Genomic DNA, 14,766 nt, shown 5'->3' on the forward strand with positions numbered 1-14,766 from the left:
GACTTGGAATAAACCTCCCTGTTTCTGAGCACGGCTGCTGGTGAAGGCATGGCTCAGTGCCACACCAGCCCTGGGCTGGATACGGTCCCCAGGGATGCTCGGAGCTGGACGCACCCTGAGAGCTCACCTCCTGCTCCTTCGCCCGCGGTGCCTCGGAGGGTGCCCGGCTCTCCTTGCTCTCCACCTCTGGTTTGGGGGTCACGCTCTTCCCCTTCGGCGCGGTGCTCTCAGGAGCTCTGGAAGGCTCTGGGGCAGCTTTGGGCAGCAGCTTTTCCTCTGTCGGCACCGGGGGCTTCTTCTCTGCTGGGGCAGGGCTCGGGGTCCTGCTCTGCTCGGCAGCCTGGAGGCTCTTTGCGGGTGAGGGCTGCCGCTCGGGGGGTGCCGCTGGCTCGGCGGGCACTGGTGCAGGCGGTCTCTGCTGCTGGCCAGTGGCTGGCGGCTGGTGCCGTGGGGAGCCGGTGGGCGGTTGCTTTGGGGCAGGCAGCGGCATCGGAGCAGGGTCGCCGAGGCTGCCTTCAAGCAGCCGCTGAGTTTGGCAGTTCAAGCACAGCCATTCGTTCTTCTGCAAAAGAGAGAAAAGTTCTGTTCAAACTCTGGGAGCTTCGTCCCAGCAGGGACATCACCGCGAAGTTCAGCTGATGGGACACATGGCGATGGTGCAAAGGACTCAGCCCACCCAAACCAAATAACCGGCTTCAGAGAGGCCAGGCAGCGAGCAGGCAAGCACTGAAACACCAGCGCAGGCTGTGGAGGGGCTCGCGTGGCACTGAGCTGTACCATACAAACCATGTAGAAGAAGAGACCAACCATCCAGCTTAAACCTACCCCTACCCTTGTCCAGACCTTGGGGGTCCAGCCAGAAGGACCATGGCTACAACACAGGGATTTCAAACTCTTCCCCACAACACCTCAGCATCACTGGCTCTTTTCGTCTCCAGTCTTGTGGTATTTCGGTTTTAAATGAAATTAAACAGTGAAGGCAGATTGCTCTTGTAGCATAACACTTCTCAGGCTCCATACAGTTTCTTTCTCACACTGATTTGTTTTGCTCGATACAATAAAGGTTTAATAGCATAATCATAATACTTAAGGATCTTTTTTTCTAGGTTATCAGAAAGCACTGGGTACACAAGTACGCAAAAATTTCCCAAAGATATTACCCAAAGTACATGCTGTGCGGGAAAAGAACAAGACAATCTCATCTAGTGAAATTCTCAGCAAGAGCCATCATTTTATGGCCTGGAAAAAGCAGCTTGCAAACGGGGCTGTGAGTGGCAGAGAGCCCACGGGGCTACGGCAGGGGCTCTGCATTAAGAGACCAGAAGCACTTTCCCCCCCGGGTCGTCCAAGGACTATTTTTACTCACCCAGGAATGTCCAGGGATAGGGGCCTGACATTTCCTTCCCTTTTGATGTTTCATTATCTTAAATCTTTTTTGTTTTGCTGCTAACAGCCTGATATGCTCCAGGTCCTTTTGCCAGACTCCTCTTTTGCTGATCCATTACTCCCAAATCTCGGGGTGGCCAACCTCGGGGGGCGGCTGGCCCCAGAGGACCTGTCACGCTGTTAGAGAAGTAGTCTTGGTCTTCAGCTGGACCAGCCTGGGACTGGGGCTGCAAGTCAGCTGCATCTCCTGGGGCCACAGAGGCCATGGTCTCCATGTAGAAGATGAGGTTCATCAAAATGGCCTCAAGGAAATGACCCGAGGTTGTGCCAGGGGACGTTTAGATTGGATATTAAGAAAAATTTCTTCACTGAAGGGTTGTCAAGCATTGGAACAGGCTGCCCAGGGAAGTGGTTGAGTCACCATCCCTGGAGGTATTTAAAAGACATATAGATGGGGTGCTTAGGGACACGGGTTAGCGGTGGACTTGGCAGTGTTAGGTTTACAGTTGGACTCGATGATCTTAAGGGTCTTTTCCAGCCTAAATGATTCTATGATTCTGTGCTACGACTCTGCGAGCCATACCTACGGGACGGCAGCAGCATAATGGGCTTGGCACCTGCAACCCACACCCAGGAGTCCCCCCGTTTTGATGGGATGCTGGAGATGCTTTGCAGCTGGTGGTGGCCGGGAGTAGTGGGCTTCCCCACAGACACTTCTTTGCTCACACAGCAATCTGGACCAGGAGCAGCCACAGCCCACGCTCTCCGGGGAGCAGAGGGGCAGGAGGGCTGCTTCTGTGGGGAAAGGGCAGGCGTGCAATGTCCCCCCTCCCATCCCCACCACCCTGCAGCAGCCCCTGCTCTTCACACAAACATCTTAAGAATATATTAGGGCTTTGGAGGGCCATAAAAAAAATCCCTTTCAGCACGGTAATATTTAATTACTGCTTAATCAAAAAGAAAGTCTAATTAAGGGGCAAGTGCAGCCTATTGTATCTTAATGATTGCATTTGTCTTCTTTTATTTCAGAACTCGCTCTTGTCCCCGTGCCTCTGAATCAGATCTCCTCACCCTGCTCCGCTGTGTAATTATTTCAGACTGCAGAAGGAAATGTGATTGCGTGACACAAATTGAATCCCTGCCTCATGGAAATACGCGGCCTTTCATTTTTCTTTCAGGAATCCCATTTTTCTTTGCCAAAGCTCCCTCCTTGATGCTAGCAGCAAGGGGGAGGCATGATGCAGAGCTCAGCTCCTGCCTGTCCCTCTCTGCCACACCATCATGCCAGTTCCCAGCTTGGTCCTGCAGGAACCAGAGAAGATCAGCCCACCTGGAACTACCCAGCCTGCCCCATCCAGGGCCTTAACACACTCCCTGGATGGGGCATTGCTCATGCTCCTGATGTCCCACCCTGCCAGACCGTGGTGGCTGGGAAGCTCTAGACGAGGAGATGGGCACAGTTGCTTTTGCCCTTCCCGGGCAAAATTCAAGCCAAGGATGACCATGGAAGGCCAACGCTGGCCACCAAGTGCCAACTGCGGACACCGAGTGCCAACCAGGTCCCATCCAAGGAGGTGGCTCTTGTGCCCTTGGAGAGGCAGGAGTCACAGATGCTCTGGCCAGTGCCTTGCTGGGACAACCACCATGGCAGGACACCCTCCAAAACGTGTAGCCTCCCAGACGGATACACTCCTTTTGTCCAGGTTTGCCTGGGTACAGATGTACGTGCTTCCCAAGAGGAGAGGTTCAGGGTGGACATTAGGAAAAGCCCCTTTGCTGAGGGAGTGGTGCAGCCCGGGACAGTCACCGTGGGCTCTCCACCCTTGGAGGGGGTTCAAGACCTTGCTAGACAAAGTCCCTTGTGTTTGTGACTGCCATGCTCTGCATGGGAGGCTGGACTGGAGACCCCACACTCCCCCACCAGCACCTCCCTGAGCCCATGCAGGTAAGGGACAGCACCACGGTGCATGGCAGCACATCAGCGGAGAGGACCTGCTGGTGTCATCTCATCAGGATGAGGCTTAGGGGTCCTCCAAGACCAGGCGAGCACAGCACTGATCTGTGCCATGGGGATCTGATGGCTCTGCAGATTGGTCTGAGCATCCTCCCTCAGGTTCCTCCCAGCTGTGGCTCCGCAGCCATTCCTCCTGGCAGCTGCCCCAGTTTGAGCAGCTCGCCCCGCCATCCTGCTCTCACAGATGTGACAGCTTGACTCTTCATGGGACCGCACCGGAAAGTGGATAAGGGAACAATCTCGGGTAAAAATAGCCCTGCCAAAAAGATTGTGGGACTCCACTCTGAAATGCCCCTTGCCTTTCACAGCAGGCAGAAAAGTACGGGTACAGAGGGAAGGCAGAAACCTGGGAAGGTCACAGGGAGAGCTGGCCCTTAGCATTCACCAGCCGTGAGAGGTGCTGGCCAAGACCCGGGAGACGCCCAGGATGACAGACTGGCATATACTGAGTTTGCATTTTCTCTTCCTGGCTTTTCTTTTGGTACTTCTGGGGTCTTCCATGCCGGGGAGACCCTGCTGACAGTTCAGCACCCCGTGCTTCAGTCTGAACCCCTGTGGAAAATCACTATGTGGTTATAGCCTCGGATGGCAGAAAACCAGCAAAGGGATAGCTGAATTTTCCTGAGCTGTAGGAAAGCCCCCGGTGCCGTCAGCAGCCAGTGCTGCGTGGAGCCGTGTGTACACCGTGCCGCAGCAGCCAGCGCAGCATTTGCCATCACATCCTGGCACTTGCTGCAGTGAATACCTCCAGCAGCACGAGCTGCAAGCTGCCTGGCTCCTACATGCACGTGTGGGGGGCAAGAAATCCTGCCCATAGCAGCTGCAGGGAGACAGGAGGCAAGCAAAGCCGCCCGCGCCCGGTGGGAACATCTCTGGCAAACCTCTCCAAGCTCTTGGTGCCCATCTTTAAGAGATCTCTGCAGCCCCACTAACACCCAGCACTGACACCCGTCTTGCTGCTGGATGCTAAAAAACCAGGGGCTCAGTGAAGATGCTGCGCCTGAGGCATCTCACAGCCCTGTCCCAGTGCCCCGCGCTCTGCCGGCGACGAATGACCCGTCCCTCTCCCGTGGTCCTGCGGCCTTGTCAGTTCAGTGTTTGGCTGGTTATCCTGCAGCACCTCTGCTCCCTCTCAGAGGGACCGGCTCTGGAGCAGCTCCCCCGTATGTAGAACTTGGCCACGGGCATTTCCCAGCTAACGCGGCCAACGGGATTAAGCTGCCCCTGGAAAAATGCAAACACTCGATGACCGGCTGATTTGCTAACAGCTTGTAAATCCCCATCGAGATTAACCAGATCCCATGAAGATAATAATAATTAGGCTGTATTTAGTGCTTTACATGTCCAAGCTGTTGGATGCCCAGGAAGTCAGGGTGCCCCTCGCTGGGGCGGTAAGCGGGTAAGGAGCTTACGGCAAAGGCACAGCAGTGCCTGTCTGAGTCTCCATGCTTAAAGATGCTGGAAACCACGGCCCTGATCAGGACAAGGATGGGGGCTTGCTCGACACTGAGGTTTGCTGCCCGAGGGTGCACTGCGACGATGGGCATGGGGGGGTTTAATCACGCAGAGCGCAGGCGATGGGGAGCCGGGGCCGGTGAAGACTGCGACGTGCAGGGAAGACCGGCAGCGCACAGGCAATGCCACCGGGATGCAGAGCGGGCTCCAGGTGGAGAAAAGCATCAATAATTAAAAAGAGGGATGAAACCAAAGCTCGCCTGAGATGCCATCTTAAATGAAGAGGCGCTGGCACGGCAGGGCGCACTGGAAACCGGCCAGCCGGGCAGGCAGGGGGGCGAAGGTGCTGGGGGGCTGCCCAGCCCAGCCAGGTTATCAGCTTACACCCCAGGAGGGTCACCGTCCTGACCCCTCGTCCTCCCAGCTTTCGTTGCCCCCAAACCACTGGGATTTGCAGAGGAGTTATGGGAAAAGTAGGTTTCTAGAGCGAGAAAGGGAGCTCCTGCGGTCATTAGGGGCAGGACAGAGCCCCGGGTGCAAGGCAGCCCCAGCCAGCGACCGAGAGCGGGTGGCTTCGTTCAAGGCATCGCATCCGAGCGGTGACAACGATCCCGGTTATTATCTGCACACCACGCGAGCAGCATTGGGAAATGCAGGACGCAGCCGCAATTCCTGCAGGTTTCGCTGAAGGGGCGGTGATTGCCGTGCCGATGGCTGCCCGCGCTCCCTCCCGGGGGGGCGAGGGAGGATTTGCGGCAGCCCTGCTCGCACGGGAGCCCCCCGGGGCTGCTGCTGCAATGCTCCAGGGCGATACGCGGGGAGGGGACTCGGGGCTGGCGTGCATCGGGGGGCTGCGTGCATGGGGGCTGCGCCCGGCCCCCCGCCCCGAGCTCTGGCATCCACTGGCAGGTGGCCACAGCCGCGCTCGCCAACCTCTGCCAGGTTTTACCCTGCAATTGTTTTAATTTACTAATGGGCAACAACAAAACCGTAATTAACTAAAATAGCAGTCTTCCCATGTAATTTTGGTCAACGTTACCGCTTGGCAAGTTAATTAAATGCTGAATCCCCCAGCGCCGCTGGTTTTTTTTTTTAACGACGGAGCCAGCGAGCTTCAGCATCACGGTTGCACACAAATCCCCTGTTCAGCAACTCAGAGGTCTGAGAACCTCGGTGGAAGCTGGCAGTCCCAGAGGCTTCCCAGGCTTCCCAGCTTCCCCAGTTAGCTCCTGGCTGCCAGTCCCACCATCCCCATCACCCCCAAGACCCTCGCTGCAACCTCTCCGGCTTCTGGGAGATGCACGGCCATGGTCTTCATCCCAGCGCAAACCGCTACCCACAATATCATCCCTAGGACTCTGCCCGGTTATTTATGTTCTAGTGTATTATTTTACACAATCAGAACCAGAACGATATCTATTAAAATACCAGGACAAAAATCTGTACAAAATAAGATAAGTAGCATGAGGTACAAGTATCTCACAAGCCAGATCTCATCTCCCAGCATTAAATGCGGTGAATCTCACAAGAATATTTCATTTATTTGCTGACAAGTGCTGTGCAGGGCTCATCACTGTGACAGATGGGTGCCTGGAAAATATGGAAAACACTTCTGGTATCTGAATCAAGATCCAAATTAACAACAAGAACCTCACCAAATCACTTCTCAAGCACTCCTCTCAGCCCTGCTTGCAGATAGCCTCCCGTTTAGGAGGGCTCCTGACATCCAGACACCTTCTACGCACCGTTCCACAGCAGAAATGGGGGCATCTCACTGTATGATCCCATCTCCCATCCTTCTCCTAAGAACACCACAGCTCTGTCTGTTCTGTAGATGGGTTTTAGCAGTTTTAAAGGAAAGGGACTGAGTCATGCTTGATCATTGGACGTCAGGGCTGTCTCAGACCCATCGTGGGCAGTGCCTGGGGTCTGGCTGGCAGGTTTTCCATCCTCTAAGAGCTCCTGCTCCCTTCCCTCCCCTCAGCGAAGATGCTCTCTCTGCCAACAGCCTCCCCGGGTGAACGCTGGTGCTCATTCACTTCAGATGCCACTGCCCGAGCACTGGCTAATGCTTGTTCCCCCGTGGTTTCAGCCCATTCTCAGAGCTGAACTCTCCTGAGCCCCTCCAAATCACCTCCCCACGGCTGGAGGCACCGCACACCTCTGCCAAACCCCTTCGACCGAGCCGCTGCGGTTTTAGGAGGTGAGGGGCAGTGTGCCGACCCGTGCCAACCGACGCTTCTCCAAGACGCTCGCCTATGGAGGGGAGGACGCACGTCACGGTCCCGACCACAGCACATTCACGAAGGGTGTTTTTAACTTCGTGTGCCGTCAGCAAATAACCACGGGCCTGGTTTTACCTCCGCCCCAGCCCTTATCTCTCCTAGAAGGCTGAGGCAGTGATGGGATTTGAAACGAGGGCGAGGAAACGCGCAGTGACGGCGGAAGCACCAGAGATCGGGAGGCGAGATGGAGCAAACGCAGGAGACGTGTGTCGGAGCTGCGCCTGCGGTGGGAAGAGGCCAGAGAGGATTCGGGTGGCCCCAGCACCAGGAGGGGACCGAGACCAAGGAGGACCAGAGGCGGCGGGCAGGCAGGGGCAGCCCCGGAGAGCCGGGGGGACAGGCAGGGCTGGCTGTGCACACACACGTGTTCGCACACCGCCGTGGGACAGCCGCCTCCAGGACAGGGCAGAAAGCGTGGGGTGTGCTATTGCCCTGATCATGCCTTCCTTCCCTGTAAAAACACCCTCAAAATCCCATTCAAGCTAGATGTGGAGCTGCCTGCACTTGTGCTTGCTAGCTGCATTTATGCCAGCATACGCGTGCTGCTTCTGAAGTTTATGCATGCATATATATATATATAAATCTGTAAATAAAAAAGGAGCGCTAAATGCAACTCTCAAATGCCGTTCAGCAGAGCAGGTTGTGTTTCTGGAGCCCAGCCGGCCACACGCTGATGTCTACCTGGCTGGGGGAGCGAGGGGGGCTGGCGGGCTCTCCGGGGAGCTGCTGCGCATCCTTCCCGCTGCCTCGCGGGAGGCTGTTGTAGGCAGAGCAGCAAAGAGCCAGCATTCCCCCAGCGTAAAGTCATGGGCTCCCGGGACCGTCTGCAGGGAAAGGCAGCGAGGGGACCGCACACATCTCCCACAGCCGAGTTTCCTTGGCCGCTAACTGCTCCGCACTAATTGACTTCATTACCATTAACTGGGCAAGTATTAGTACAACCAGGGTTCACAGATTAGCCCAGCTGAAAACCACCACAGTTATTTCAATCCCATACTAAATATAGCATTTGACTAAGCAACTCGCTGATGTGTTTTCCAGCATCAGCCTATTCTTATCTGTTCCTGTGGCCTCTCTCAGGCTGATGGAGCTGACAGTCCCTCCCCAGCTCTATTTTAGATATGTGCGATGTATCAGTGGCCTTCACACTGCAATAATGTGATTAAAAGCAGCGCAGGGTAATGAGCTCACTGCAATGAGCTCTGCATCACAGGGCTCGTTTTCTGCCTCCCATCTGGTCCGCTCCATCCCTCTTCCTTCTCTGTCTGAGACCTCTCCCAGTTGGAAAAAAGACACAGAAAAAGAAGATGGGAGAAGTTGCACACGATGGCTGAGCACTGGGGCTGCCATCAGCCATGCTGGGAGGGAAGGGAAGGACGTGGGCAGAGGCAGCTCCTCACCCCAGCTCCACGGCAGCCGCAGGGGAGATGCCGTGTCTCGCACCAATGCTCCCTCCCTTTGCACCCAGCTGCCGGCCAAAGCTACCTGGAGGGGACCTGGAGCAGGAGCAGTGGTGTCTGCCGTACCACCCATCCCCTTTACTAGTGCCACGGAGACGGGAAGGCAAAGCGGAGATGGGGAGCTGGACAAGAGCCAGGTGCCAAAGTGGCCATCGCAGTCTTGTTCCTACAGCACCCGGGAGCATCCTCCTTCCTTGGCTCTCCCTTCTCCTTCACCCTGCACATGCCTCGTGCTGGGGATTTTTTTCCTCCCCTGCTCCTGGCCACAACAGGGATGCACCAACCCTCCACGGCAGAGCGTGAGGGTCAGAGAAATAGCCCCCAAGGCATTCACAGCCTCCCACCCTGCGGCTCGATACACTGCATAGCCAGCGGAGGATTATTCCAGCTGAAAGTCTTTGACTGATGAGTAATAGCAACTCTCCCCTCCACTCGCCTTCGAGGAATAGCTGTGCTCTTGCCAAGTCCAGCTTATTCCACTGCAGCAGCCGAAGGCCGGGCCAGTGAACGCCGCCACGGAGGGGAGAAAGTGGCGCGAGCCTCTGTGGCTATAGGAGAGCTGCAAATGTGGTTTCCACCAGCATGTCCAGGCTGAACTCACCTGTGGCTTCTTGCCCAGCTGTAAATCCCAGCAGCCGTGCCCCGAGGACAGGGCATTGCCATCCTGGGCAGCCCCGCCTGCAGAGAAGTAGAGATCTGCAGAAAACTGATGGGCTTTTTGAGGCGCTAACCTGTGGACATATGCATATGCTGCTCTGCTGTCTCCTGAGCTGTCCCAGGGCTCCCAGCAAGGGTCCTTCCCAAATTTGGATTGAGAGAGGCTAGAGGAAAAGGCCATCAACTCCTCCATGTTATTAGGAATTGCGGTGTTAAGAGTCAAGCTTAGACTACTTTTCGATATTGTTATTTCACTGTCCGGCCCCAGTAATTTTACTCCACAGAGCTGGGAAAGAAGCTCACCTTGACCGACTTGAATGCCAAGAGGCCGGCTGGACAACCTGTTTGGATCATCCGGCTAGGACCCCAGAATAAAGGCCCCTGGCTCTGGCATCCAGCTGAAGCACCCAAGGCCAGCAGGTCCCAGCAGAGCCCAGCTTCGGAGCATCTCAGCACCTGCATCCTTGTGCGGCCGTAGCTGTGAGCCAGGCTCCTCGGCTAGTCTCTGGCCCCTGCCCACCTTCCACCACCTCCAAAATTAGGGCAGCTGCTGCAGCAGGAAGCACCTTCTGTATTTTCAGAGCTTTAAAAAAATCTTTTCGAATGGCAAGAATGTTTCTAAGTCAGAGGATTGAAACTATTTTGCAATCAAGGAAGCATATTTCCAAACCAGCCCGATTGCGAGAGCCTGGGTGCTGTGTGGGCTGTGTGAAGGGGCTGCTAAAAAAGGGTACACAGCTGTCCAAAATTTGGAAACCGGTGCTTTTGCAGAATATATATAGACATCCCTCCCCACTCAACATATTTCCTTCCAGTTCATTAGATAAAAAAAACCCCAACATTTTAAAAAATCAGTAGGATATTGAGGAGAGCACTTTGACGCTTTTGGCTTGTCTAAAAGCCATGGGACCAATTCCCAGGGCTGCGGTGAGCATCCATTGCCCTCGGAATGGTCTGTTGAGCATCAGAGCATCGGTGTCACTGCCATGCTTCTGCAATAACATAGACATCCAGCAATAACATAGACATCCAACAATAAACTAGCTGCCATCAGGAACGGGAAGCAGAGATGCCAGCTCCCAGCATGGCAATGGTGGTGGAGATGAACTCAAGCAGGTTTGCTTTGAGATGGTGAGGAGGTGAGACACGGAGGCCAACCACGCCTGGCTGGACTTGGGACATCCTCTGCATTACTATTTGAAGAAAAGGCTACTTTTGGGGCCAGACACGACCACCAGAAATGCCCATCCTCACTCCAACCCAACACGTTCACCCACCACCTTCTGCACCAGGTCACCTCTCAGCACTTGTTCAGATAAAATACAGCCTTGATTTCACATGGCTGCCACTGCTGGGCAGCAGCTTTGATACTCATTTATCTCTGTTGTTATTTCCAATCTGAATGTGCTCTCTTTTTTTCCTGGCCATTGGCTACCACTATGCATCTTGTGCTACCTTGACCATGACCTGATGTCCCCGATGGAGATAAAGCTGCCTCTGGCCTGGGACAGACTCAAGATGGAGTATCTTTTCAAAGAAGTGGGAGAAACAACACGTCCAGACCGGGCACCTGAAGGTGCCATCGTGGGAGGAAACACCTGAGCACAGCGCTGCATATTTAAGAAAAAGGAAAATCACGGAGAGTAAGAAAAATAGGAGGAACAAGAGAGCAAGTCTTAGACGCTGAAAGGGCTTTTCGTTTTCCTTTTCTCCGAACCTTACTATTTCTCTCTGTTTTATCTCGGCAAAAGAGCTAAATTAACTACCAGCTCCGTTCCAAGAGACTGGATCCAAATGGATGAAGAATTAAGAAGATTTTCTGTTCACAGTAAAATCCAGCCAACAGTATTAAAGCAGCAGAGGGTTTGGTCTGGTTTTCAAAGATTAGCTATGGCTGTCCCGAGGAAGACAAGCTCCAATTTTCCCATTTTGCTCCAACGTGACATTTATAAAGCTGTCTGGATCATTTACGGTCGTTACAGACCAGACTGTGATGACCATCATTTAACCACATAGAGAGAGGGACGTGGCTCGTGTCCTCCACCGTGTCGCAGCTCCCCAACCCCTCTCGCCCACACACAGACCAGTTGCTCCCAGTGCACCCTCCCTGAGGACCCCGCCAGGTTCCTGCTCCAGCGCTGCCAGGGATCCACCCGCTGAGAAACCACATCTTCTCAGCAAGCCCCACCACTAACATCACGACTCAGCTCTGCATCCAGCACTAAAACCCACCAGCACGGAGGCAGGAGTCTATTTTTCCCTTACCGATAAAGAAGTAATATATTGTTCATTTTTGTTTGAATCGATCCGGCCATGCATTGTAATTTACTCTGTGATGTAGTACTGCTTAACAAGATTTATCAGCCTGCCAGCCAGCCTTATCTTTAACAGTCCCCATTATCGGGATGTATTTCTCAGCCAAGGTTAGCAGCAGCAGGAGGATCTCTGAACGCCGGCTGCATGATAATAATCCTGCAATAATGCCCAGGAAACGTACGTCGGGTCCAGCGGAGCCCATACCCTGGTCACCACGGATCCTAATTTCCTTTGGTGCACTGGCATGGCGTATATGCAAGGTGTTTCTCATGGCCACACTGCTATTTCACACATACGTTTGATGAAATAACCATGTCTCTTCGGGAACCATTTCAACCTGTTTGCGGAAGATTTCAAGTTTGCAGCTTGCAAAGAGAAACCTGGCCAAACTGTGCAGAAAACAAATATAATATTCTATTTGTTTTTCCAACAGAACAGAAAAAATCCAAGAAAAGCTAAGTTTATCAGAGAAGTCTTATTTAATCAAAACCTTGGTTTTTCATAGGCACTAGTGTTGACTAAAATATCCAGCCATCCAACTAGTAATTTTCTGCATCTGATAAAAGCAGATTCAAGCTGTCTGATTGCTCTCTTTTAAATTGCAAAGAGCCCCAAGTGTCTATCAGGCAGCAGCCACTCACTTCCAAACCAGAAGAAAATCTGCCTCTTCAGGAGCTTCAGCTTCCTTCCCATTATCAGCTGATTAGTCCCCAGTCCCTTCACCCCCAAGCCAGTCTAACAGCAGCAAATGGGGTTTGAACCTATTTCGTGATCATGATGGATCATTTTCAAAGCAAGCTGGGGAGCCATCAGTTGTATGGCTTGGAAGCGGAGGACATCACAAACTGACGTCCTGCAGTACCTGCACAATCGTATAATGCTTTCAAAACTTTAAAGGTAATTACAATATTTTCCCAGGAGGCAACCCTACATCGGCAGAGACCAAAAACCCCACGTGGAGGTGGCTGAGGGTACTCAGGGCTGCACTACTGAGACCTACCAAATCCACCTTCCCACGGTCCTCGCATGTTGGGTAGATGCACCACCGGAGAAGACATCTGCTAACAGTTGTCCTCAGCTCTCCCAGGCCCTGCCAGAGAGCAGAAGGTCACCTCTGGGCTTTCCTGGCTGTTTAGCACTTGGAAAATAGGGCACCAAAGGCCAAGGGCTTCAACTTTGGGTGGAGAGCAGCCAGCGCTGCCCAGACACAGGCAGACATCTCAGGATAACCCGTGACCCCCCTGATTTCAGCCCTTTGCCTTCCTCTCTTTCTCCGTCCTGCTCTGTTTCTATTTCTGTGACTCCCTCCAGGATTTTTGCCCTGAAATACATGTATTCTCAGAGAACGTGAAGCTTTGGTTTCTGTGGGCAATGCTGTTTGACCCCATTAAATGACCGCTGCTCCAAAAAAGGCCATATACCCTGTTCCAGGCTTCGAGGTTGTGAGTCCTGATTTCAGCAGCAGAAATATTTTAATTAAATGAACTACCTTTATGGAATAAATCAAGTGATAAGCTTGAAAAATTAACTCTCATAATCTTTCATGCTTCTGTGCAGGTCAATAAACCATTACAGTAAAAGGCTGAGAAACGTTCTAGAAGCACGGGTTGTTACAACAGAGATGAATGAGCCATTTTACTCCCCAAATTATACTCATCAGCATCTTTCCACAGTCATGCCTTGCACACCCTTTTCCATTACCTTGCACACCCTCTTCCATCCCCTCACCCACTGTCCACAGCAAAGCTGGAGCAGCACAGCCAGCGTCTCCCACCCACTTGGATCCACCTCCCAGCCCTCCTCATCGGGAGAGTATCTCCCTCCCTTTCCTCACCAGCTGTCCTCTTCCCTTGCAATTCCTGACTCCACCAAAATGCCTAAAACGTGGACTGTAAGGGCACACTTGGCGAACCCACAAGTTGCCTACAGGGGGGGCACATGTCTTGGTGAGTCAAAATAATTTCCATCATCTTCAAGACTTATTTTAAAACTTAAGCTTATTTTCAGATAACCCCTTATTTTAACTTAACTTTAACTTATTTTAAAAATAGCTGATAGCTCCCCAGCTGCCATGTGGTGATTTGATGGTGACCCCAACCTGGATGGATGTTCCCACCAGCAGTGCCAGGTCTCTTCGCAGCCAAGAGGTAGGAAGTGGCTACAGGTGCCGGGATGGAAGAGCTGAGACTTTCAATCAGCAAGAATGAAGCTAAGAAGCCAAAACAAAATGAAATGGTGAAGTGCCCATAAAATGGTTGCTTTAAAAAAGATTTTAAAATCATGTGAATCTTTGCTCAGTATAAAATGCATCTGTGAAGGCATTTCCTTCCCCAGCTGCCCTTTTTGCAAAGACAGACAGATGCATGTGGGACCTCTTAGCTCCCTGAAACCACAGGAGGAACTACCTCATATAAACCCTTTAAGTAATTTAAGAAGCTCCACTTCAAGAGTAGTTCAAGGCCACTGTAGAAACCTGCTCCTCCGAAGGCTGGCAACACTCATCTGACTTCCAGCCTGAAGAAAAACCCAGATTTGTTAAAAATATTGCTGCCTGTCTCTAGTTTGCTCTTCTTTTCCTGACATCCGATTTGCTCTCGGCGAACAGATGACTGTTGGTCATACTTAACAGCTCCAAGTAAATCAGGAAATTATGTAAAGTTGGGAATTTCACAGTTCCTTTGCAGACAGCCAGCCCTTTCCATGCAGTGCGGGTGTTCGTTCCCGGCAGCTAGCGGGATCTGCCGCCGCAACCCCCTCGTCCGAGCCTGCAGAAGCTGGGGAGCGCCGGGATGGCACCTGGCCCCACTCAGCCCAGGCAGTCCAGCTCCAGAGCCTGGATGCAGCCTCGGCTAGGACAGAGCCAAAGCCTGCAGAACCACAGGCAAACCCACAGGGCAGGTCCTATCCTTACATCCACAGTGACGTTTTCAGGGGTTACTCCCAACCCAATACTTCATTTCTTTGCCAAACTAGGGGGGGGTGTGTGTGTGAGAATATTTCTTCTCTGAGTCAGCCAAAGCCCACTGAAATCAATGCTCTTCTGCTTCAGCAGGCTTGGGAGCCAGGTGCTTTTTGTGCTCCAAACAATTAAAAATATCCTAACCAAAAAAAAACCCAAACCCCAAAACCTCATGTCAGAGATCAGAGACTGCCTGCTGGTTATCTCCCAGGCACGGCACAAATAATGGTCAAA

At 52.9% G+C, this 14,766-nt stretch overlaps 1 protein-coding gene across 1 annotated transcript in view; it reads right to left on the reverse strand.

Moving 5' to 3' along the window:
- BSN (bassoon presynaptic cytomatrix protein) overlaps positions 1–14,766 on the reverse strand; it is a 97,310-nt gene that overhangs the window by 15,816 nt on the left and 66,728 nt on the right. The window contains exon 4 of the mRNA XM_049826738.1: positions 128–562. Coding sequence (XP_049682695.1) covers positions 128–562 — 435 coding nt within the window. The remainder of the gene's footprint in view (positions 1–127; positions 563–14,766) is intronic.

The sequence above is a fragment of the Accipiter gentilis genome, chromosome 23, assembly GCF_929443795.1.
Source record: "Accipiter gentilis chromosome 23, bAccGen1.1, whole genome shotgun sequence".
In the NCBI taxonomy this organism is placed as follows: Eukaryota; Metazoa; Chordata; class Aves; order Accipitriformes; family Accipitridae; genus Astur; species Astur gentilis.